The 26,716-nt window shown below is 39.6% G+C and overlaps 1 protein-coding gene and 1 non-coding gene across 15 annotated transcripts in view; both read right to left on the bottom strand.

Annotated features, from left to right (window-relative positions):
* The window catches only part of ASCC1 (activating signal cointegrator 1 complex subunit 1), a 134,249-nt gene that overhangs the window by 26,518 nt on the left and 81,015 nt on the right, over positions 1-26,716 (bottom strand). For all 14 annotated transcript variants that reach the window (XR_015156849.1, XR_015156850.1, XR_015156852.1 and 11 more), the window contains 3 exons: positions 26,294-26,413; positions 8,269-8,393; positions 3,602-3,687 (listed from right to left, as the gene is read on the bottom strand). Coding sequence is in view for 10 of the 14 variants with exons in the window: in XM_086382135.1 (XP_086238261.1) it covers positions 3,602-3,687; positions 8,269-8,393; positions 26,294-26,413 (331 nt within the window). In the remaining 4 variants the exon portion in view is untranslated. The remainder of the gene's footprint in view (positions 1-3,601; positions 3,688-8,268; positions 8,394-26,293; positions 26,414-26,716) is intronic.
* Positions 15,012-15,118, bottom strand: LOC147342938 (U6 spliceosomal RNA). The gene has a single exon (XR_015157250.1). It is a non-coding gene; the product is annotated as a U6 spliceosomal RNA (small nuclear RNA).

The raw sequence follows: 26,716 nt of genomic DNA, 5'->3' as shown, positions 1-26,716 counted from the left end.
TTTGTAGGTTGAAACACTCCTATCACGCCCAGGAATTATTATTAACTGGAGCTCTAAGTTAACTCCTTCTCCGAAAGAGGTGGTGGGGGACAGCCCCCCGTAAAGTCAGAGGTGTAGGGGAGAGCACAAAGTAGTAAAGTAGGCAGGCTCTGGTTATGGGGGTAGATGCTCAAGAATTTCCAGGGGGACTCCTGAGGCTCGATCCCGCCTTTGCGTATGTCGAGCCTCCTTCCTCATGACCTTTGCCATGGGCGGAGCGCCTCACGCTGGCCCCCAACAACTAAGACCACTTCTCCCTCCAGAAGCTGGCAGTCAATGACTATCCTACTTCTAGCTAGTGAGGGAGCAGTTATTTCCTGGCAGAATGTTTTTAGGTCAGCATGATTTCTCCATTTACAAGCTTATCACTGCGTTACAGATAACCAAACCACATCTTCGCTCCTATCTCTTAGATGAGAAATGGAAACTCTGACAGCACACTATCCTATTAATGAGGCCGAGGTCGTCTTCACTCACATGTACATCCTCCTTTCAGAGCCATCTGTCAGTCTTTCATAAAAAACTACCACTACTAAATACATTGCTTTTCTGGTTTGAAAAACACAAGGGAATGATTCTCTAGTTGTCAGTTCTTCTTTCAAAGTCCTTCTTAGAATAATAAAATTCTTATTTTAACAAGGAATAATCAGATACTAGTCTATAATAGCTGCAAGAACTCTCAAAAGAGCTATACAAAACAAAAACATAGCTTCTACCTCCAAAAGTCATTGGAGATCTTTTTTTTTCTTATTAAGGCATCCAGAACACATAATATTGCACTGAATCAAAAGGCCCAATTCTCTTCATGGAGTAGAATAGCAATTGGCTGTTACTCATTAAATTCTTACAGCAATGAGCAATGACTCTCATTCTCGTTTTGTTTCTCTTTGAATAGCAGATGAAGTTGATTTTTTTCCAAGGCTGCTTCCCATCACCAGCATTCCTGATCCTTGACCTGTGTAGCTGTTAATATGCTGCACACATATACTTGGGCTCCTTAACAACCAATGCTGTTAACCTTTCTGTTTACTCCAAGTCAGTTCCTATCTTGTTAGTGAAAGTGATTTTTTTTCCTTTCTGAACATAATAATTATATGTGGTACAAAAACTACATATATAATCCATAGGCTTTTTTAATCTCTTGCTTTTTTTTTTTGCCAGGGATTCAGGGGCCATGTGTTTTCATATTCTAATTGAGAAAGACTTGTAATTCCAAAAAAGTGCACTGCTATAGCTACTTTATAAATATAGCTATTACCTCTTATATGTCTGGGGAATCAGTGTTGGATGCTACATTTTATCTTTATTCTCAAAGAAAAGTTAATTCCTTTGATTAAATATATGTGAAAGATTATATTTTCTGGAACTAATGATTAAAAATAATATGTTATAGATTCTATCAAAAGATATTTTGTTACAACTACCTGTGTTCAAAGGAACTGTGTTCAAAGGTACTTCTCTTCCTCCATCTCATAATCTGCTCCCATCATTTTATACTATATATTAAAATACTGCCTATTAATCTGCTGTATCTCTCAGAGATAGGAAGCTCCTGGAAGGTAGGGACTGTATCATAATGACTGTTTTATCTGCAGAGCACATGGTCTGACAGATAGCACACAGTCAGTATTTCTGTTGGTGTTAGTATTACATTCACCTCAAAAGTCTAATTGTTAATTAGCCAGTTTTAGACTAACTGGCATATCCACTGCCCCAACATTTATGTCCAGTCAGATATTATCACATTTCAAACAGAGAGGCCCAATTTCAAGTATCTACTGATCTCTGCCTAAACACTGAGCATCTTTATGAAGAAGGTAGAAAAGCTAATTTGTGAGTTTTAAATCTTTTTTTCTGATTCAAACTCTGCTACTATCTAGCAATACCCTTTGACAAGTCACTTTAACCATATTGGATCTTGCACCCTTAGAGAGTAAAATGAAGAACTGGACTAAATAGTTTGCAAGAACCTCGCTGGGCCCAGTTCTAAAATTCCAATTAGGCATTAAACAGTAAGGGTACAACTATTACAGCAAGCTTTGTCAACACTAGAGGGAGCTATGGCCATGTTATCATTGGGGTGGGTTAGAAAGATTTCCAAGTCAAGCATCTTTAAATGGAAAACTGACTTTCCAGAATGAGAGAAGTTAAATACCAAACAAGAGACCCATACTGTTCATACAGCCACTTCTCAGGCTACCTGTGGTTACCTCCTTCTTACAGATGTCAAAGCACCTCACCCACAACTTGCATCAATATACCTTATACCTTTGGGGCTTAATTCTAATTTCAAAGAAACCAAGTTGGCTTGAGTCATTCCAACAGATTTCTTTCCCCATTCATCTAGCTTCTTTCTTTATCAAATTAGCAGTAACAAAGAAAGCAAAATAATTAATGCTATTATTTTAAAAGCCTCAGGAAATGAGCTAGAGGAGGAAAGAGATTCATATCACAATAAAGCTGTGGCCTGGGAAAAAAGTTAACTGCAACTGAATTCATTAGCAACCTGCCACTCAAACTGAAGCTACCAGAACTACTCTGAAAATAAAACTATTCAAAGAGAGGAAAGGTATCAAGGAAAAGAAGGAATCAACAAAGCTCTGTAATGTGGGAGCTGGAATGCCTGCCTAAAGAGAATGCTGCCATTGCTCTGCTAGGCTCTGCAATGAGAAGCTTGCAGCTGCTGAAGAGTGATGTCATTAATTAGAGGCAATGGGGTCACATTAGGCATTTGGCAAGAAATCTGTCAAGTGACAAGATAAAGGAATGGAGGAAAAAGAAAAAAAACATTTCTAAAGCTAGAGCTTGCTCTGAAGTTTTATTATTTACATCCTCTCCCTCCCAGCTCCAAAAAACACCCATGGCCTTGAAAATACATGACCCAAACCATTATAGAACAAGTAAAATGAAGAATCAAAAACCTTTCCTTTGATATCAACTTATGTTTCCCTTTTCCCAGAGGCACAATGGCATGTTAACCTGACAGAGAGGGCCTAAACTGTGGATGTTATAGAATGTGGTCTGTGGGAGAAAGATAATGCAATCCTGAAGAACCCTTTTCATTTAAATTTCATAGGTTAATTTAACACTCAGAAGCAAATCCTCAACAGTCAGAAATGGACCACCTACTTTTTAGCACATGGGCTGTTCCTGAGTAAAAATAGATTACACAGGAACTTTGGAGAGTGACTCTGTGGGTGAAGAGAAAAATCTACTAGAACAAGACAATTCTTCACTTAAAAAATGCATACTCAGTCCTTCAAGGGTAAAATACAGAGTAAGACTCACAAGGTTAAAATCAACTTATTCCTATGGATTCAAATAGTATAGTTGTTTCTTAAATCATCAACTTTAAGTACTCTAAGAGACACCAACAGCCTTAACAGGTTAAAAAGATTTCTCTTTTAGGACAATGAAAAGAAATTTAACAGTCCTTTCAGTCAATAATCCTCATGGGAAGTATAAGAAAAATATACTTTACTGTTAAAAGGAAAACTTATTGTCCTCCCTTATTTTAGGACACATGCCAAAGGATTTCCAATTCACTCAGATTTGTACTGACCTTTAAAATGTTTCGGCCATCAAATGATTCTCTTTCCTTGAAGATATATTTGCCATCCGCTGTGTAGAGATTGTACCTGCCTTCAGCTGTAAATATTCCAAAGACAGTGTTAGAACAGAAGCTTGGGTTATTGAGCTGTCTGTTTCCTCTTGGATTTCTACAGGGACAACTAGCAAGACCTTCATGTACTACCTAGAAAGTAACACAGTGAAAAAGTGAAAGTCTCTGGGTGTCCGACTCTCTGCAAGTCCATGGTCTATACAGTCTACGGAATTCTCCAGGCCAAAATAATGGAGTGGGTAGCCTTTCCCTTCTCCAGGGGATCTTCCCAACCCAGGGATCGAACCCAGATCTCCCGCATTGCAAGAAGATTCTTTACCAGCTGAGCCACAAGTGAAGTGAAGTGAAGTGAAAGTCACTCAGTTGTGTCCGACTCTTTGCGACCCCATGGACTGTCCATGGAATTCTCCAGGCCAGAATACTTGAGTGGCTAGCCTTTCCCTTCTCCAGGGGATCTTCCCAACCCAGGGATCGAACCCCAGTCTCCTGCATTGCAGGTGGATTCTTTATTAGTTGAGCCACAAGGGAAACCCCAAAATACTGGAGTGGGTAGCCTATCCCTTCTCCAGGGGATCTTCCCAACCCAGGCATCAAACAGGGTTCTCCTGCATTGCAGGTGGATTCTTTACCAACTGAGCTATGAGGGAAGCCTGGAAAGTAACTTAACATGGAGGGGAAAACATCATATTATTATAGTCAAGAGACTAGTCTCAGCTCTGTCATCAACTCATTCGGTATATATTTATTCATTCAACATTGTCCACGTACTCACTGTATATAAACTACATAACAAACCATATTCTTAGGCAAATTATATCTCTTCAGTTCCTCATTTACAAAGTTAGAAGTTAAGAGTGGGTGATTTCCAAAGATTCCCTGCAGTCTAAAACCCAAGATTCCTTATAAGCTGTACAGATTTTTAAATACATAAAAGTTCACCCATTAACTAGTAAAAAATGCTGATAATCATGGTTTGGGTTGATTTAAGGACTCCCCTGAAATGAGAAAAACCTCTCCAGTTCCAATCAAAGGTATCCTTACGTTCTACACAGAAATCTGCAAATCTATGACCTTAGCCTCATCAAAGCTGTGCTCTAAATCCTTGTATTAATTTAGCTTGCTTATACCAAAAGCTGTCCTTCAAATACAGCAGGAAAAAAATGGATATCAAAGAAAAGGATAACCATTATGAAAAAGCAAAACAATGTATTCAACAGCCTTTTCAAAAGAAAATACAAGATAGAGAAGTATCCAAGGTATATAAAATTCAAAACATCTTCAAGAATTATTTAACTCTCAGAATATTTTCTGAAATACCAACTTTTTCCTGCCCACCAACAGACATTTAAAAGTATCTGTATTTCTACTTTTGAGTATACTCTTTTATTGTATGTAACTATGGAGATTGCACATCAGAACTGATAAAATATATTCAAACAGCTAATCCCAGGAAGATAATATATTTTAGAAAGTCCATTAGAATTACACCTGGGTAACTATAGGACTACTTCTCTAATGAGAACTATTCTCTTATAAAGAGCCCAAAGTTTTTCACAACATAAAAATAGGTCCCCTGTTAAAAGAAAATGTGAAACTTTATAAAGCAAAATTCATACTAGGTAAATGTCAATTTAAAAAAAGCAGTAATGAAATCTGGAGATTGAAATGTTTACTAACAGGTTCAAAATCTATAAGTAAATAGCATTAGCCATGAGAGGACTGTAGATCAAAACCACAACAAGATACCACTTTACACTCAAGATGATGGCAATAACAAAAAAGACAGATAATAAGTGCAGGTAAAGATGTAGAGAAATTGAAGCCCTGATGTACTGCATCCCTCCTTGTTCATGGTTCTTCTTTCCACCTTTTCAGTTACCCATGGTCAACTAAGATCAGAAAACATTAAATGGAAAATTCCAGAAATAAACAATTTCTAAGTTTTTAATCATGCACCATTCTGAGCAGTGTGATCCATCCCACCCAGGAAGTATCATCACTTTGTCCAACATACCCCTTTCTCTCAGTTATCATAATGACTGCCAAGGTATTGCACGGCTTGTGTTCAAGTCACCCTTATTTTATTTAATCATGGCCTCAAAATACAAGAATAGTGATGCTAGCAATTTGGAGATGCCCACGAAAAGCCATAAAGTGCTTTCTTTAAGTGAAAAGGTGAAAGTTTGTGACTTAATAAGGAAAGAAAAAAAATCTTAGCTAAAGTTTGCTAAGATCTACAGTAAGAACAAATCTATCAATGAAATTGGGATGAAGGAAAAAGAAATTCATAACTAGTTTTGCTGTCACACCTCAAACTGCAAGAGTTACGGTCACCGTGCATGGTAAGTGCTTGGTGAAAATGAAAAAGGCATTAAATTTGTACAAGAAGAAATTTTGAGAGAGATAGATAACATTCACATAATTTTTATCATAGTATATTGTTTAATTCTTCTACTTTACTATTGGTTGTTAATCTCTTACTGTACTTAATTTATGAATTAAACTTTATCATAGGTATTCATGCATAGGAAAAATATAGCATGTCTGGTATATGGTTTCAGGTATCCACTGGGGACCCTGGAATGTATCTCCTGCAGATAAGGCAGGGTGGCTACTGTACTGCTTGTGGGAATGTAAAATGGTGCAGCCACTGTGGAAAACAGTCTGGCAGTTATGCAAAAAGTTACAACTTTGCATTAATCATGACTCTGCAATTTCACTCTTCAGTATTTACTTAATAGAAATGAAAACATAAAAATACATACATAAATGTTTACAGCAGCATTTTTCATAATAGCCCCAAAGTGGAAACAATACAAATGTCCATCAACTGCTAAATGGATAAATAAAATGTGCTATGTCCATACAATGGGTTATTATTTGGTAATAAAAAGGAATGACACTGTATCATGGCTGAACCTTATAAACATTATGCTAAGTGAAAGAAGCCAGTCACAGAAGATCCCATATTGCATGATTCTATCAGTATTTATGTGAAATACGCAGAAAAGGCAAATTCATTGTACAGAAAGTAGACTGGTAGTGCCGAGGACTGAACGGCAAGGGGGAAACGGGGAGTCACTGCCAGTAACTAGAGAGTTTCTTTCTGGGGTGATGAAAATGTTTCAAAATGTACTGTGGTAAAGGCTGCATAACTCACTATACTAAAAATTACTGAATTATATGCTTTAAATGGATAAATTATACACTATATGAATTATATCTCAATAAAGCTGTTACATTTAAAATATCTGTCAATAGGAAAGGATAACTAGACTGTCAACACAGAATATTTTCCTATATGATGCTCTGGTGCCAACTGAATATACATCTGGATCCACACAATTTAAAAGAAACAGATTCCTATATAATTCAACTCTTTTATGTTAAGAGGTTAGGTAATAATGGGGCATGAAATAAGTTGTAAGAGCTCTGAACTAAGATTTAAAGACAACAATTTATTTTTAAAAGTCTTAAAATACAATCTAGCATCAAAAAAACGTAACACTAGAACTAAGAATTGGATAGCTACGTCTCTCTCAGTCCTACAATGGCTCTAATCAAACCAAGCCACCCTACAGTTGAGATCTCTGGTATGTATCTGAGAGAAATTAAAAGATGTACTTTGGCAAAAAGGGATACAAAAACTGTCCTAAACTATAAATCTTAAATAGTTCATGGGTTCCAATGGAGTCCTAATGAAGTCCTCTTCCAATGAAGACTTTCTAAAACCAAGGTCAGTCCTAACAAAGGTAATAAAACCTATATATGGGGTTTTGGTGGTGGTATATTTTGAACAACAGGCTTTAAAGAAGAAGCTGCACATAACTTGAATTTGTAGCTCCTGTTCAAATAGATGCTGAATGTGCCAGACAGCTTTCACTTGGCAGGTGGGGATGGGAAGATAAATAATCCTTTTTAAAATGCAGATTATTATCCCAAATAAAGGGTTAAAACAAGGCATTTTTATATGAAGGCTTTTAGATTCAGGAGGGGGAAAAAAAACATTAACACAAAGTTTCTCAACCTTGGTGCTACTGACATTCAGGGCTGAAAAATTCTCCATTATGAGGAGCTTGTCCTGTGCATTGGAGAGGGATAAGCAGCACCCCTAACCTCTATGCATTAGATGCCACTAGCAACCCACTCCCACTTCCCTAACTGTGACAACCCAAGTGTCTCCAGAGAATGTCCTCTGGGAGGACAAAACTGCCTCTAGTTGACAATCACTGCTCTAACACTTACTTTTATTAGTTAATCTTCTCTTGTTTCTGAAAAAAAAAAAAAAAAAAGCTGCCATGCATTCCTTAGGACACAGTTACACTAAAACAATTATTCACTGTCCACCTAAAATTTACTTAGGAATCCTGCATTTTTATTTGCTACATCTAGCAACCTTATGTGCAAGAAGAGTATAAGATTTGAGAAGCTATACAGTCCCATGCACGATATGATCCTGCCCTCTTCCACTGTACTCATCAAAACAAGATAATGGATATAAAAAAGATATGTCAGAGATCCTTTGATAGCCCATTCTCTTCAAACCCCAGGGCTATCATTAGACCTTGGTGGTCACAAACTGTACTGTGGTTCTATGGAACACTTACCATTGGGGTCTTTCCTGAACAGAGTATTCATGACTGTAGCATGGAGTTTCACACTATTCCACTCTTTAACTATTAGTCCAGATGCCTGAAAACGTTCCAGCACTCGATCAACCAATTCCTGCAGCCTGCGGAAATTGAAGAAAGCAGCACAGAAACCTTAGTAAACTGAACCCCGATTACAAATTCAACATGTACAGAGCATCTGCTCTGAGCCGATTACTGCACAAGGCCCTCAGAAGAGAGGCTGCAGTCCCCACCATCATGAAACACACAGCTTCATGTGGATAACAGACCTGGAAACAACTGCAGAACATCATGGTGAGTGTTAAGGGAGTGACCAACTGTATTTGGAGGGGCCAGGTTTTCACAGGAGGCTTAAGCATGGTCTTGAAGGAACATGGAAGTTTATCATCTTGGAAATCTGGTGCAAGCAGCCAGGTTCAACAGAGAGCTGCCTGAAAGAAAGTGCTTTAGTGGTCAATCCAGTCACAGAACCAAAAGCTACCATGACTGATGTGTTTCTGCCAGGATCAAATGAGGTCTGCCACAACTCGATTCAAGACATTTGCTCCCTGGGAAAGAGCATGCACTGTCAAGTTCCCGGCAGCCCTGGCCACTACATCAAAGGGGCAGAAGTGCGGTACCAGTGAAGACGACTACAGGAAAATCCACAGGCACCGTGACTGATGCTCCAAAGGGACTCCAGCTGGCTCTAAGCACTGGGGCTCTGTAGTGGATGACTTCTGTCTTGGTGATGGCTGTTCATTCCAATACCTCCACCAGAAACGATTCTTGCACAAGAATTTTTCCCTTTGTTCAGGTGTCCTGATCAGCAGCCTAAAGGACTCCCTTTAACACTTCTTATAAAGCTGGTCTAGTGGTGATGAACTCCTTCATTTTTTGTTTGTCTGAAAAACTCTTTATCTCCCCTTCAGTTCTGAAGAATTTTGCCAGTTGTGCCACTGAGAAGGGGTCATTATTCCAGCAAGGGTGTGGTGGAGCAGATCTTGGTTGGAGTATTCAGAAAACAGCCATCTTATGTGACCACCCACGTATCTGACGGTGAAGTTCAGCCTGGGGTTTTTACCTATTGTGCCCGAACGTCCACCCTGGGCCTGGTGAAGTGCTCTCTGAACACAGGTGTTGACAGGGAGGTCTGCATCAAATGACAGAACAGCTCACCTGGCGACGAGCACAGAGAGCAGCGTGTTCCTTTTAACTTTTCCCTTGTTTGTTTGTTTTTGAGATTTGTACTGCACTCTAACTTTCCTGGCTCAAAATCTTTCATTCGTCACCAGTGTACTAATGAACAACAGATTTCACTTTTTTTAGCTTTTACATGTTAGGTATACATACTAGGAATGCTCTTTGTATCACACACCACCTCTTTTCCCAGATGCAAGTGGCCCTGAGACATTTGGAGGGTTTGTGAATCTTCCACTGCTTCTTGGGCCACTTGCGTGTGCTCACTCATGTCCAGTTCTTTGCGACCCCATGGACTGTAGGCCACCAGGCTCCTCTGTCCATGGGATTTCTCAGGCAAGAATACTGGAGTGGGGTGCCATTTCCTTCTAGGGGATCTTCCAGACCCAAAGATTGAACCTGAGTCTCTTGCATCTCCTACGTCGGCAGGTGGGTTCTTTACCACTGTGCCACCTGGGATGCCCATGGCCTATGGTAAAACACTGTGGCCCAGTGAGCGGCTTCTCTTTGAGCAGGCTGGATGGGTCTGTTTTATATGAGATGTGGGTCAAGCTCACCTTGGATGGCCCATTTGTGGGAGTTTTCCTGAGGCCATGGGGCAGAATCTCTGGTTGCAACAGCTGAGTTGCCCAATGCCTATATCCACAAGTTCAGCAGCCTCTGGTACCCCTATCTCTCAGTTATAGAACGTGGGCAAAACAACCATCTTCTGCTTGCACTCATACGCTGAAGCAAGAGGGGGTTATCCTCCTGTAGAGATTATCTCAGAAGCACAAAGGATTCTTTTCCCTTTCATGTTTTTCAGGCTTCAAAGTTCCAAATTAATATTTTTGTAATTCTAACTTCTTTATCTTAATTGTTTCTATTAAATGCTGTCTACTAACCAAAAATATTTAAACATGAGTAAGCCACCTGACACAAAGAGCTGACTCATTAGAAAACACCCTGATGCTGGGAAAGATTGAAGGCAGGAGAAGGGGATGACAGAGGATGAGATGGTTGAATGGCATTACCAACTCAATGGACATGAGTTTGAGCAAGCTCCAGGAGATGGTGAAGGACAGGGGAGCCTGGCATGCTGCAGTCCATGGGGTCGCAAAGAGTCAGATATGACTGAGTGACTGAACAACAACAAGAAGCTATAATTAATAATAATAAAATAAATATCCATACCCTCACCACTGACCTCCAGAAACAGAACACAGGGCTGGGACGAGGGTGAGGTAAGTGAGACACTTGCCTGAGGCACACAATTTAAGGATGTGCCAAAAAATGCAGTAATCACAAGAACTAATTTTTTTTTTTATAAAGGAGATAAATAAGGCTTTAATGCAATATTTTAAAACTCAAAATTAATGCAAAAAAACTCAGGATGAACAAAATATCACATTTCTGAATGAAGGCAGGATCAGTATTACTGAGTTTTCCTTTTGCCTCAGTACAGTTTGGCATAGGACATACCAGAACCCAAGGGTACTTCCTGCTCTGCAGACCCCATAATTCCCTGCCGCCTGCCACAGCATTTGCTGAGGCGGCCTCACATCCTCAAACTCCTCAACATGCACACTTTCCTAGCAGGCCTCCTCCACTGAGCAGCTTCCAACTGCCGCCTCTTTGCCTTCTGTTACCTGGGCCCCACACGCCCACTTCCCCTTCCCTCCATCTACACAGATTTCATTACCCTTCCAAGCCCAATTAAAATCCCACTTTTCCACGAAGTCTTTCTAAGTACCTAACACAACCACCCCTCAGTATCCATGACCAATGAGTTTGCTCTTCTCTGAAATGCTACCCCACTAAGTAGGCTCTACTTAACCTTCTCAAGGACAGTCCCTTAATGTTTCACGTTTGTCTGTCTTGTTTCCCCACTGGATTGTCTGCTCCTCAACAGCATTATCTGTCTTGTATCTACGAGAGCACCACTGTACTACACTTTCTGTAACTACTTGCTATGATTGGTTAACTCATGCATTTGACTGATTAAAAACTGAGAACTGAATGTTAAAAAATAAAATAAGTATGGTTTTAAAGGATTATTAAAGATTTTCAGATGAAACCAGGGAAGGAAGGACACATCAAGCAGGAGAAATAGTGTGCAAAGATGCCAAGGCATGCAAGACCACAGCTTACCTTGAAAACTACCAATTACTTAATATAACTGTAACAAGTTAGAGAAAAAAGTGGAGATGAGCTGGATGTAAGCAAGTGGTCAGAGAATGGGAAGCCACGGAAATTTTTAAAAGGGAATGATGTTGTCAGATGTCCATTCATTAATCTCACACTGTGGAAGACTGGAAAATGCTTCAGAAGGGAAGGGACCAGCGGTACCGAGGTCAGCTAGGTGGTATTAATAATAGAAATAATAACAAACATGATGTGTCAGGCACTATTCTAAGCACTTTGTATCTCTTAAATCATTTAATCTTCATGATAAATTATCTCTATCTTACCAGTGAGGAACCTGAGGCACAGAGAAGTTATAAAATTTGACCAAGGGACGTAACTAATAAGTGATATATCCAAAATGAGAGCCCACGCAGTCTGGCTTCAGAGGACCACACTATAAAGGAGAAAGGGAGGAATATCTAAACTATGGCAGGGACAGGGAGAACAGAGACAAGGTCATATATTAATACTCAAAAGAGCTTGTGAGAGAGAAGCTGGGACCCGCAAGCACCACAGTGTCACAGAAGAGGAGGCAGCCAAGAGCCGCTCCCAAGAGCACACCTTAACTGAATGACCAGGTGTGTCACTGACCAGGTGGGAAGTGGTGGAGAGAGGGTTAACAGTGTGTATACTTCTGCATGTGTGGCACTGGGTATCTTGTGGGACAGGTCCAGGAGACAGATGGAAATAACAAGCCTGAGGCTCAAGAGAAAAATCTGGGCCAAAGACAGACTTGGGAGTCATCAGTGCAAAAACAGTAGTTAAAAGTGTGGGAAAGATGCAACCACAGGGTGAGGAGGAGTCAGAGCAAGAAGACAGCCAAGAACAGAGACCTTATGGGACACTCCTATGTAAGGGGCCGAAAGGAACCCGCAAGGACAATCAATAAGGATGATCAGAAAATTACTAGAGCTAATCAGTGAATTTAGCAAAGTTGCAAGATACAAAACCAATACACAGAAATCACTTGCATTTCTATATACTAACAGTGAACAACCAGAAAGAGAAGTTAAGGAATCAATCCCATTCACCTTTGCAACAAAAAGAATTAAAAATCTAGGAATAAACTTACCTAAGGAGACAAAAAGAACTGTACACAGAAAATTATAAGTGACTGATGAAAGAAATCAAAGATGACATAAACAGATAGAGAGATATTCCATGTTCCTGGGTAGGAAGAATCAATATGGTGAAAATGACTATACTACCAAATGCAATCTACAGATTCAATGTGATTCCTATCAAATTACCAATTGCATTTTTCACAAAACTAGAACAAAAAATTTCACAATTCATATGGAAACACAAAAGACCCCGAATAGCCAAAGCGGTCTTGAGAAAGAAGAATGGAGCTGGAGGAATCAACCTTCCTGACTTCAGATTATACTACAAAGCTACAGTCATCAAGACAGTATGGTACTGGCAAAAAAAAAAACAGAAATATAGACCAATGGAACAAGATAGAAAGCCCAGAAATAAACCCATGCACCTATGGGTACCTTATTTTTGACAAAGGAGGCAAGAATATACAATGGGGCAAAGACAGCCTCTTCAATAAATGGTGCTGGGAAAACGGGACAGCTACATGTAAAAGAATGAAATTAGAACACTTTCTAACACCATACACAAAGATAAACTCAAAATGGATTAAAGACCTAAATGTAAGACCAGAAACTATAAAACTCTTAGAGGAAAACATAGGCAGAACACTCGATGACATAAATCAAAGCAAGATCCTCTATGGCCCACCTCCTAAAGGAATGGAAATAAAAACAAAAGTAAACAAGCGGGACCTGATTAAACTTAAAAGCTTTTGCACAGCAAAGGAAACTATAAGCAAGGTGAAAAGACAACCCTCAGAATGGGAGAAAATAATAGCAAATGAAACAACTGACAAAGGATTAACTTCCAAAATATACAAGCAGCTCATACAAGAAAAACAATCAAGAAACTCAATGCAAGAAAAAGAATCCAATCAAAAAGTGGGAAAAAGACCTAAACAGACATTTATTCAAAGAAGACATACAGATGGCTAACAATCACATGAAAAGATGCTCAACATTGCTCATTATTAGAGAAAGGTAAATCAAAACTACAATGAAATATCACCTCACACCAGTCTGAATGGCCATCATCAAAAAGTCTATAAACAATAAACGCTGGAGAGGGTGTGGAGAAAAGGGAACGCTCTTGCACTGTTGGTGGGAATGTAAACTGATACAGCCACTATGGAAGGCAGTATGGAGATTCCTTAAAAAACTAGGAATAAAGCCACCACATGACCCAGCAATCCCACTCCTAGGCATGTACCTTGAGGAAACCAAAACTGAAAAAGACACATGTATCCCACTGTTGAGTGCAGCACTATTTCCAATAGCTAGAACATGAAGCAACCTAGATGTCCATCGACGGACGACTGGATAAAGAAGTTGTGGTACATATACACAGTGGAATATTACTCAGCCACAAAAAGGAACCTTTGAGTCAGTTCTAATGAGGTAGATGAACCTAGAGCCTATTATACAGAGTGAAGTGAGTCTGAAAGAGAACAATAAATATCGTATTCTAATGTATATATACGAAATCTAGAAAAATGGTACTGAAGAATATATTTACAGGGCAGCAATGGAGAAACAGACATGCAGAACAGACTGATGGACATGGGGAGAGGGGAGGAGAGGGTGAGATGTATGGAGAGAGTAACACAGAAACTTACATTACCATATGTAAAACAGATAGCCAAAGGGAATTTGCTGTATGGCTCGGGAAACTCAAACAGGGGCTCTGTATCTCCCTAGAAGGGTGGAATGGGGTGGGAGATGGGAATGAGGTTCAAAAGGGAGGGGATATATGTATACCTATGGCTGATTCATGTTGAGGTTTGACAGAAAACAACAAAATTCCATAAAGCAATTATCCGTCAATTAAAAAAATAAATTTAAATTAAAACAATAAGGATGAGGAACAAGAAAAGGAAAACTTCAGAAAGGCTGAAAGGAGAATTACAAAAGGTGGGTGGGGTGAGGGGAGGGAGGAATACTCAGTATAGTACAATGCTATAGAAAAGTAAAGTAAAAAAATAAATAAATAATAAAAAAATAAACAAAAAAAGAAAAGTAAAGTAAGAAAAGGAGCAAAAGATGCCTACTTATTTCTTAAAATCATAACATTATTTGCTAGAGCAGTTTCACTGGCATACTGGCAATAAAAGCCTTACTGCAGAGGACCAAGGGAGAGGCCAGTGAGACAGGGAAGGGATATGGGCACATAAACTCAAGAAACTCACAAGGAAGGGAAAAAACTAATTGCCTTGGTAACTAGATAAAGAGTCAAGGGCAGGTTATTTGCGTTTGTTTTCTTTTTCTTTTTTTTTTTTAAATATGGAACGCTTCACGAATTTGCGTGTCATCCTTGCGCAGGGGCTATGCTAATCTTCTCTGTATCGTTCCAATTTTAGTATATGTGCTGCCGAAGCGAGCACTGCATTTGTTTTCAATGAGAAAGAGTTGAAAATGCTCACTGACAACAAGAAAACTATCCAACAGAGATGGAAGATGAAACCTTAGCAAGAGAGGGGACTGACAGAACAAGATCTCAAATGAGACAAGAAGGGCTGGTGTGTCACAGGTGATAGGAACACAGAGATGAGCGAACAAGTCCCTGCCCTAGAGTGGCTTACATTCTGGTGGAAGGAGACAAACAATAAACAAACACGTACCTGACATCAGGTGGTGCTAAGCACCATTAAGAAAACAAAATGTGACAGAGAGAGGAGAAAGGGTCTGATGGTGAGTGTACTATTTTAGACACGGTGCTCGGGGATGACTTCCCTGATAAAGTGACACTTGAGCACAGACCTAGGGGAACAGCATTTCAGAGAAAGGGAACAGCAGACACAGTCATCTGAGGCAGCATGGCACGACAGAGGAACAGGAAGAAGTCAGTGTGTGGAATGAAGCTGTGAGGAGAGGTGATGAGGCGGGAGGACCAGGTCACGGGGGCTTCCGTAAGGCTCTTGGGCCTCTGTAAGGATTTGTCTTTTAGTCCAGGTGAGGTAATGAGCTTTTGGAGAGTTCTCAGCAAAAGAAGGACATAATCTGACTGACATTTAAAAGGAAGCCTCTCACAGCCCTACGGAGGAGACAGTGGTGGGCAAGGAAGGAAGCAGGAAGGCAGTCCAGAGGCTGTCACAAGCCAGGTGGCGGGCATGGCACCAATGCAGGTGGTGAGGAGCATGGTGGCTTTTCTAATACACTGCAGTCAGGAGTTGAAGATAATGATTCTAAAAGAATTTTTGTCCTGAACAACTGAAAGAGTGTATATCAAAGAATAAACCATACTCCCGGATCATGAGAAATTCTGTGGAGAGAGAAGGGCAGCGATGAAGCAGAGACAGGCAGAAGCAGGCTATGAAGGCTCCTGTGTGTCAGGCAGGGATGCTGCAGTCTTGGCAGGCCTAAGACAGCCAGGTGAGAAGCAAGATACACGAGGGGAAAACCAAAGGCATGGAAGCCAGTTAAAACAGATGCTGTGCTTCCTTGCACAGTTGTCTTAATCTTTTTCTGATTACAAAAATAATACGCTAGTTATAAAAAACAATGGAAAGTGCAAAAAAGGAGAAAAAGAAAAAAAAAACCTTACCATCCACAGATAAAACACTTATTTGGGGGTTAGATAATTTTTAAGTCTTTTGCTACAGACAGACACCAATTTTAAAAAGACAAAACAGTTTTCTGTAACCTGCTTATTTAATATACCCTGAATATTTCCCCATGATATAAAATATTTTTCTCAAGTATTTAAACCAGTATTTTAACCAAAAGGGTTAACCAATAATACATTGATAAGGATGGAGAAAGAGGACTGATTCAAGAAAATGACTTTGTTCCTACATTCCTAAAGGGAAAATAAAATATATTCACAACGCACATAATCTGATTTTGCAGTTACTTGATTTACTTAACTGTGCATGTGGCTCTCCAAGCCAGGACCTACATTATCATGTCTAAAGTTTCTGATTAACTAACAACACCTCATAAACTTTAAAATATTTTAAAATATTGCAACAAGTCTAAACATAATCAAGCACTGCAAAATTCCCCTCAATTTCAAATCACAACAGAATGATGCCTCCCTGTTCCTTCTTGTCTATTAAAGAAGTGGACAGGGAGCTCAGATAGAGAGAAACAGCGAGCATGTTAATACTAGAGGAAGGAAATTAAATTGATCAAATGAAAGAGTCCAGTTTCCAGCTTTGTCTTTTTGGAAAATTAAGACTCCTGCCAAACTTACACACTCAGAACTTTGAAGAGACTAAAGTCCTTTAAAATGTTCTACTGTAACCTGCTCATTTTAGACAAGAGGAAATGAAGCAGACAGGTTGAGGTGCTCAGTCATGACAGAGAGAAAGGGACTCCAAGGCTCCTGGCAGCCAGTGCTGCTCTGCTATCAATTAACTGTGCACTCCATGAAGCCGGCTCTTTATCTTATTCACTCCCTTATCCTGGCACCCAAGGATTAACTGGCACCCAAGTTAATGCCTAACTGACAAATCACCAGTGCTCCATGAATAGCTGTTGCAGGTATGTATGCATGAAGTCAGATGACAAATCTTTGGAGATCTATTAAAAGAACTTGAGGGTACTTAGAAACACACACTAAATTTCAGGCTGCTGTCACAGATACTACATTTGACAGTATGTCAGTATATTTCTAACAGTAATATAGTCTTTCAATTCCTACTTCATTGATCCTTTCCTGGTTGATTATGAAAGAGTCACAAAGCTTCTCTATTCCTTTGCATCCTCATAAGCGAAATAAAAACAACATAGAATTGCTGTGAGAAAAATAACAAATTATTTTTAAGCAGCCTATCATTTTGACAGAACTCTGTGTTTGAAAACAGAAGCCAGTTATTAATGTCTTGAATCTGAGCTTACTTTAAAGGCTTATCAGCATTCAAGCATTCCAGAGGCTTGGAAATGTACAGCAGAATGATCACTGACTCCCTAGAAAGTACAAATTCCAGACTTTTGTTTGCCACCACCCCCCCAATTTAACTCAGTTCTATCCAATTAACATTTCCTGAGTGCTCACTGTATACAGGCATTATGCCAGTCACTGAAAGAATTAAAAACTAAGCACACACAGTTCTTGTCATCAAGGAGCTCACAATCTATTAAAATAAAGAGGACGTTGGTAATGACACAAACAATGCAAGGTGCTTTGGTAATTTAAAGGTGGAAGACAGTACTGTTAGGTTGAGACCAGAAGAGGCTACCAGGAGGATGGGGTGAGAAGAAGAAGTTAACCAGACTCACTTCACCTTTGAAAATCAGCTGAATAAGTAAATCACTTAAATAAACAAACATTTACTGAACATCGACTATAAGCCATGAATTATAAAAGCCAGTGGATACATAATGCTGAAATAAGACACTCCCTGCCCCCAAGAATCTTAAAGTCTACTTGAGCAAAAAGAAGGAAGGATAGCAAGAAGGACAGAAAGAGATGAGGAGCAACAGAAATTTTAGTCATAAGAAACGACATTGAGAAAGATACAAAGGATCATCAATAAGCAGTGAAGCTGGCTAGGGCCTGGGGCAAGTGCAAGACGGTGGAAGATCAAGTTGAAATATTAAGTTGGTTTCATCCTGCAAGATCTTAACTACTAGACTGAAGTCGTCCGAAGTCTTAACTACTTAGACTGAAGAATATGAACTAACTCAAAGAACGATGTGAAAGGGTGGGAGATTTTTAAGTCATAGTAAGTCCTACTGTATATAGGTTAAAGCTTGGGAAGGCTGATGTAGTAGTAGGACCTATGCACAGTGGCATAAAGTAATGTCTAAGTAATGTTTCTTGAAAAGAAGTATAGAATAATATGAACAATGTGGTCCAGTTTGTATAAAACAATATGCACAGACAGTGACTCTCAGCAGTATCTGCTCTGCTTACAATCTATCGCAGAAGAATACAGGGAAAGTCAGGGCAGGGGGAAAGGGAGCCATTTAATTTTCATTTTACCAATCTGGGAGGCTTTAGTTTTTTGAGAGAAAATAATATGAAAGGAAGATGGCAAACTGGAAGACAGTACAGGGATGCTGGGCTGCACAGTTGTAGAATTTAACTACACTTTTCTCATCTTTTCACCAAACTTTTCAAAAGAGTGGTCTGTCTCCAATTATTTTTAAACTCCCTTTTCTGCCCCATGAGCATAGGCTTTACAGTCAAACACATTTGGGTCAAACCATAATTCTGTCACTTACATGCACATACCGATTACTACTGACCTCGGTATGATGAAGTGTACCAGGTATATCTGAGCAAGTGTAACACTTGCCTGCTTTACCAACATTTTATTAAAAAAAAAAAAAACAAAAAAAAAACTTACTGATAAGCTAAAAGAAAAAAAATTACTATCAAAAAAATAGCCACTGATAAGATGTTTATATATTCAGACTAACTAGTTTATTTCTCTCTTGCTCGCTCTTTCCACTTTTGAGGGGGGAAAGGTAAATGTATATTCACAAAGTGTATGACAAACCCTCTGCCCTCCAAGAATTTTAAAGTCTACTTGAGGAAAAAGAAGGATAGAAATAAGGAAAGACAGCACTTAGACACAAGAAGTTTTTATTTCACTTTTGTTTTTTAAGATGCTTTTTTAAATGAGCAAATAATTCCAGGTTGACAGCCATTTTCTCTAGAAAACAGCCCGCTGTCTTCTGGCTTCCATTGTTAATACTGAGAAGTCCGCAGTCCTGATAATAGTCAATCCTCTATAGATGGCATCTTTTAAACTCTTCTGTCTTCAGTGTTCTTCACTTCCATTGTGATTTATCTTGATATGGATTTCTTTTTATTTATTGTGTGCATTTATTCTTTTTTTCTCTTATCTTTGCTACTGCCTCAATCCATGCACCTCCAGAATCTCAGTAACACTCTTCACCCTAGCGTATTCTAGTTACTGATATCTGCCTCATCCATAACAAAGAATCCCTAGGGTCTACTGCGCCTCACATTCTGGGCACTTGAAAAATGCCTGAGGGAAAAGGGGACTGGAAACGCCCTGCAAGATGGAATAACTGATGGGGTCAGGTCTTTGCGGAGATAAGAAAGAATGGGGTCCCAGAGTAAATAAAGGGTTAGCCTCATGAGAGAGAATGCACGCCGTTCTTCAGAATGAGTGTGAAACTGAATCTGGTGGGTATGATGAAAACAGGAAGACTGTGAGGGAAAAAGGAAGTTGACTTGGCTTCACATGCTCAGTTTAATGTGAGGAAGATATTCCTCTAGAGGGGCAAGGGTGAAGGCCTGTGAGAGTAAGAGACAGAACAGAATAGCCACTGTGTTCAATGCTTAAGTCTTAGCAATACTTGACTACTAAGCAATGAGTAAAATGGTTGAATGCCCTACATAGTCAAGGCTTTACAAAATGTAAGGATCTAACAATAAGCGTATGACCAACCTAGATAGCATATTCAAAAGCAGAGACATTACTTTGCCAACAAAGGCTCGTCTAGTCAAGGCTATGGTTTTTCCTGTGGTCATGTATGGATGTGAGAGTTGGACTGTGAAGAAAGCTGAGTGCCGAAGAATTGATGCTTTTGAACTGTGGTGTTGGAGAAGACTCTTGCGAATCCTTTGGACTGCAAGGAGATCCAACCAGTCCATTCTGAAGGAGATCAGCCCTGGGATTTCTTTGGAAGGAATGATGCTAAAGCTGAAACTCCAGTACTTTAGCCACCTCATGCGAAGAGTTAACTCATTGGAAAAGACTGATGCTGGGAGGGACTTGGGGCAGGAGGAGAAAGGGACGACAGAGGATGAGATGGCTGGATGGCATCACCAACTTGATAGACATGGGTTTGGGTGGACTCCGGGAGTTGATGATGGACAGGGAGGCCTGGCGTGCTGCAATTCATGGGGTCGCAAAGAGTTGGACACGACTGAGCGACTGAACTGAACTGAACTGATACTGTCCCAGCTCTGTTTTCAGAGGAAAAATCTGATCTAAGTGGTTCCATTCTTTTGAAGGTCAGGTACTTCACAGTCAAGCATTTTAAGGGAATCTTTGATTTAAAAATATATGAAACCATACAGAGAAAGCTGAGTGTTTTTTTAATTACAACAAGGCCTCTCCTCCATGACTGCATCGAACAGTGTCTCTTCACATAAAAAAACACAAATGATTGGACGTACCTTAAAAACAGAGCTATGTCTTACTCATTTCTCCATCAATTTACAGTCTTGCAAAATACCTTGCACAGAGGAGGCCTTCAAACAGTTTTAATGTCGAGTTAAATAAGAGGTATATAAAGTCCCTTAGACACTGCAATTTGGGGAGGGGAAATCTACAAATCTTTTTGAAATAACACAAATGTGTCTCTTCTTGTGGAAGTGGAATGGGCAAGGAAAAAGAGAAAACAGAGCAGTAAGAGAGATGAAAGTGAAGTCGCTCCGTCGTGTCTGACTCTCTGTGACCCCATGGACTGTAGCCTACCAGGCTCCTCCGTCCACAGGATTTTCCAAGCAAGAATACTGGAGTGGGTTGCCATTGCCTTCTCCAAGAGAGATGAGAGTTATTAAAAAAATGTTCTTGCTTGATCCTATTAGTGGATTTAGTCAACATTTCACATGACTTTTCAACTTACAAGCCCTCATAATAGCAAGTGTGCAAAATCTGTAAGGGTTGTGAAACAATGCTGCTCAGATGGGGACTTGAACCCACGGTTTTGAAACACATCACACACATGGCCTCAGGGCTTTAACGCAGCTCACCTTCTTGATGTCTCATCACAGAAAGAATTCAGTGGGACACAAAGTGATAGGCAAGAAGTGAATTCATGTAGAAAGAAACATACTGAACAGAGCATGGGCCATCTCAAAAAGCAAGAGGGGCCCCAGAGTATGGGGCTGTCAGTTTTTACAGGGCTGGGTAAGTTCATTAGCTAATGAATGGTAGGATTATTCCAATTATTTTGGGAAGGCGCAGGTATTTCCAGGAATTGGGTCACCATCCACATGTTGACCTATTATGGCTGGCCTTCAAACTGGTGGCTCAGAAGGTAAAGAATCCGCCTGCAATGGAGGAGACCCAGGTTGGATCCCTGGGTTGGGAAGATACCCGAAGAAGGGAATGGCTACCCACTACACTATTCTTGCCTAGAGAATTCCATGGACAGAGGAGCCTGGCTGGCTATAGTCCATGGGGTCGCAAAGAGTCAGACACAACTGAATAACCAACACACACTCTGGAACTGTCATGGAGCTGGTGGGTGTGTCACTTAGCTAGTGCTAATGTATTACAATGAGGTTACAGTAAGGCTCAAGGTCCACCGGAAGTCAAATCTTCTGCCATCTTCTACCTAGTTGGTTATAACCAGCTTTTGTCATGCCCTATGGCTACGTCCTTTTATAGGGTTCATGAGGTTCTCACGGCAAGTATCCTGGGGTGGTTTGCCATTCCCTCCTCCAGTGGATCACATTTTGTCAGAACTCTCTGCTATGATCCGTCCATCTCGGGTGGCCCTACACGACATGGCTCATAGCTTCATCGAGTTACACAGCCCCTTCACTAGAACAAGGCAGTGATGTAAGCTGGATGAGTTACAAGCTGGAATCAAGATAGTCAGGAGAAATATCAACAACCTCAGATATGTGGATGATACCACTCTAATGGCAGAGTAAAGAGGAACTAAAGAGGCTCTTGATGAGGGTGAAGGAGGAGAGTGAAAGAGTTGGCTTAAACTAAATATAAAAAAAAAAAAAAACTAAGATCATGTTATCTAGCCCCATTACTTCATGGCAATTAGAGAAGGAAAAGGTGGAAGTAGTGACAGATTTCCTCTTCTTGGGCTCTAAAATCACTGCAGATGGTGACTGAAGCCTTGAAATCTAAAGACGTTTATGGCTTGGCAGGAAAGTTATGACAAAGCTAGACAGTGTGTTGAAAAGCAGAGACATTATTCTGCGGGCAAAGATCTGCATAGTCATGGCTGTGTATTCCCAATGGTCACGTACAGTTGTGAGAGTTGGACCATAAAAAAGGCAGAACACAGAAGAACTGATGCTTTCTAACTATGGTGCTCAAGAAGACTCCTGAGAGTCTCCTGGACAGCAAAAAGATCAAACCAGTCAATCTTAAGGGAAATCAAGTCTGAATACTCATTGGAAGGACTGATGCTGAAGCTGAAACTCCAGTATTTGGTCATCTGGTGCAAACAGCTGACTCATTGGAAAAGTCCCTGATGATGGAAAAGATTGAGGGCAGAAGGAGAAGAGGGTATCAGAGGATGAGATGATTGAATGGCATCACCAATGCAATGGACATGAGCTTGGGCAAACCCTCGGAGATGGTGAGGGACGAGGGGCCTGGGATGCTGCAGTCCATGGGGTTGCAAAGAGTTGGACATGACTGGGCAACAAAGCCTATGTCATTCTTTTAAAGGCTGTGCCCTACCCCCTTCCCTCCCACTTTGGTTGGATTTGTGGGAACATAAAGGGTACATTCACCTCCTAAGACCTTTCCTTTCCATTAATGTAAGGACAAATTATGTCTGAGCACTATCTTCAAAAGACATCTAGCTTCTATAGCTCTTATTTTCCTTCACATTTCAAAAAGCAATTCTTTTCTATACTTGAAAGTTGACATCACTTTGCCAACAAAGGTCTGTATAGTCAAAGCTATGGTTTTTCCAGTAGTCATGAAGGGATGTGAGAGTTGGACTATAAAGAAGGCTGAGTGCCAAAGAACTGATGCTTTTGAACTGTGGTGTTGGAGAAGACTCCTGAGAGTCCCACGGACAGCAAGGAGAGCATGGCAGTCAACTCTGAATATTCACTGGAAGGACTGATGCTGAAGCTGAAGCTCCAATACTTTGGCTACCTGATGCCAAGAGCTGACTCACTGGAAAAGACCCTGATCCTAGGAAAGATTGAGGGCAGGAAGAGAAGAGGATGACAAAGAATGAGATGGTTGGATGGCATCCCTGACTCAATGTACATGAGTTTGAACAAACTCCGGGAAAGACTGAAGGACAGGGAAGCCTGGTGTGCTGCAGTCCATGGGGTCACAAAGAGTCAAACACGACTTAGCAACTGAACAACAACATAATACTTGAAAGACCTTCTATAGAACTAAGGATCTAACCATTAAACATAATCAACGGAAACACTCAAAGTAATGATTTCATTACCCTTACTTAATGACCACCCTCTCTTCCTGGGAGCCACCTCCAATAGGGTAAACCAAAACTGTGCAGTCTATGACGTATGTATGGTAAAACAGACCTGAAGCCCTACATTAGGAAAAATTCACTATTTAATGAAACATTGTAATCCATGTAAATTTTCCATATAGTTTCATGTTAACTGCCTAACTATACGCTATCACAGACTTTAGTCTCACAACAGTAAGGTAGTGACAAAAATTAAGACTCGAAACAGAGAATAAGGAAATGACAGAGGTTGGGCTGAGTCGCTGTGATGTTCTATAAAATTACGAGGTTTATCAAGGAAATAAAAAACATGACTTTAAAACATTTTTAAAAGTGAGTCAGCCCCAAAGAACTGAAAATAGCTCTATTCACAATAGCCAAAAGATGGAAACAGACCCAAATGCCCACCAACTGATGAATAAACAAAATGTGGTATCCTTTCATACAATGGAATATTATTTAGCCATAAAAAGGAATAAGTACTGATACATGCAATAATATGGATGAATATTGAAAACATACACTGAAAGAAGCCAGACACAAAAGGCCACATATGGTATGGTTCATTTATAGGAAATATACAGAATAGGCAAGTCCACGGAGTCACTAGACTAGTGGCTGCCAGAGGCTGGGGCTGGGAAGAGGGAAATATGGGAAAGGGAGAAACTGAGAGTGACTGCTTACTGGGTCTAGGATTTCCTTTTGGGGTGATAAAGATGTTCTAGAACTAGACAGTGGTGATGGTTGCACAATGCTATTAATGTACTTGATGCCACTCAATTATAGCCTTTAAAACAGTTAAAATGATGAATTTTATTATATGAACTTTACCACTTTCCAAAGAAACGTAGGTCACAATTTTCTATTTTAGGAATAAGAATTGCAACACAGTTTATTCTACTCAGCCGAGCACAATACATACACTAAAAACCGCAGGAATTCAGAGCAAGGTTTTGCTATCTATGTGTTCCTTAGCCAAGTTATTTAAGCTCTCTGAACCTCCTTCATCTATAAAATGGATATAATAAAAGTATTTATTTTATATAAATGTTATGAAGATAAAATAGAGATAAAACAATCTAAGCACAAAGTCAGGCCCATTAAAATTAAATTGATCAATTTTACTGAATCTCAGCCCTTGAGTAGGTGTCTTCAGTACTCTGTGTGAAGAAATTAGCAGGATGTATGAATCACTTGGACTGTATGAGACTATATGGCTGTCTGTAGGAGGCATTTGCAAGCTTCTTAGATTTATAGCTCAACTAGCCTCTTTGTCCATAGAACACCATTTTTGCTTCAAAGAACAACTGACAGACAAATTATGGTTATTCAGACTTGGCTTTTTGGCAGACATTTTCTCAAAAAAGAATTTCATGGAAAACAATCACCAGTATTTTTTTTTCCCAATAACAAAATTCAAGCTTTCAAGTGAAAACAAGAATTTTGGAAAACATGTATCTGCTACCATGAGCTTGACAGCTTCCCATACTTAAGAGATTTTGATGAAATTAGTAGTGATATTAATGTACTTTTTTCTCCAGTTTTCCTGAGATATAATTGATATTCATCACACACAAAAAACTGATTCTGTACCCTTTTTTTCTTCCATTAACTCAAAATTCACTTTCATTGGAACTGAAAGAGGAGACAACTGAGATTATTAATTCAAACTGAGATAAGCGAAACTTTACAAGAGACCCTCCAGGAAAGCAATTTGGAGGCCTGCCTAGAGACACAGATTTTCTCTAGAGGATTTTTTATTCTGTGTGAGCTCTGTTTTATCCTGTCCCAGTGAAAAGGCTACACAAAAACAAACTTCCGATTCAAGATGGGCTCCTCTGCTCACCAAAGGCCTTGCATAGGCTAAAAAATAGCACTAACACTGAAAATGGCCTCAGAAATAGCATGGGTTGCAGACTGAGAATCTCTAACAGGGATTAAGGTGTGGTAGTAACAAAAATTAAAAGCAGCAACCATTTTTAATGTATGATGTTAGCAAGTGCCAAGCACTGATCTAGGAATTTTATATTAATTCAATCTTAATATTCCTATGTAATTTGTGTTACAGTTCTGTTTTGCCCTTTTATTCATTAGATCTGCATTATGTCACTTTTGAAACTACCATCCTAGTATGCCATTCTTCTGCCTCCTATTATCCTAGAAAACATCAAGGAAGCACTGAGTTCCATAAAAACTAGATTGCTACTATCAATATCCACCAACCAAGTAATTAAATAATTACCAAACTAAAAGTCTGATAACTTCTTCCAACAACAAATTCCTCTTGCAAAATATTAACTTACTATTTCAGAATAAGAAATACAATACACTCCTTACAATAATAAGATCTCAAAGAAAAGGAATCAAAACTACCTGAACTTTCAGGAATGCTTTGAGGCACCTCTTGATTAAAACAAAGGAATATTTCAGAAACATACCTGTTGGAGCCATCTTTCATATGGACTTTGGCATAAAGAACATCCACCATGCCAGGATCATCATTCATGTATTCTATCCCTGACATCTCTACTTCCAGGGGTTTGCCTCCTGAAATGTCACTGCAAAGGAAAAAACATTAGATTTTCAAAATTTTTTAAGCTAAGAGGGCTATTATATTTTGAAATATGATAAATATAGTCAAATATTACAAAAATGAAGTTGTTGAGGTTTTTTTATTTAACTAATATGATTTAACTGTCCTTCTAATTTCAAACTGATACATGTTTAATGAACACAAACTAGAACCACAAGTATTCCTAAAGTCACACCACATCTATCCCAACAGCAGTTTATTATTAATAGCATATCAAAGAATGTCTAATCAAAGGCCAAGTAATGACAGTTCTGACTGACAAAGACAT

Source organism: Bos grunniens, chromosome 28 (assembly GCF_055505025.1).
Source record: "Bos grunniens cultivar Pamir isolate PY7600 chromosome 28, Bosgru_T2T1.0, whole genome shotgun sequence".
Taxonomy (NCBI): Eukaryota; Metazoa; Chordata; class Mammalia; order Artiodactyla; family Bovidae; genus Bos; species Bos grunniens.
This window is presented reverse-complemented; position numbering and strand designations above follow the sequence as displayed.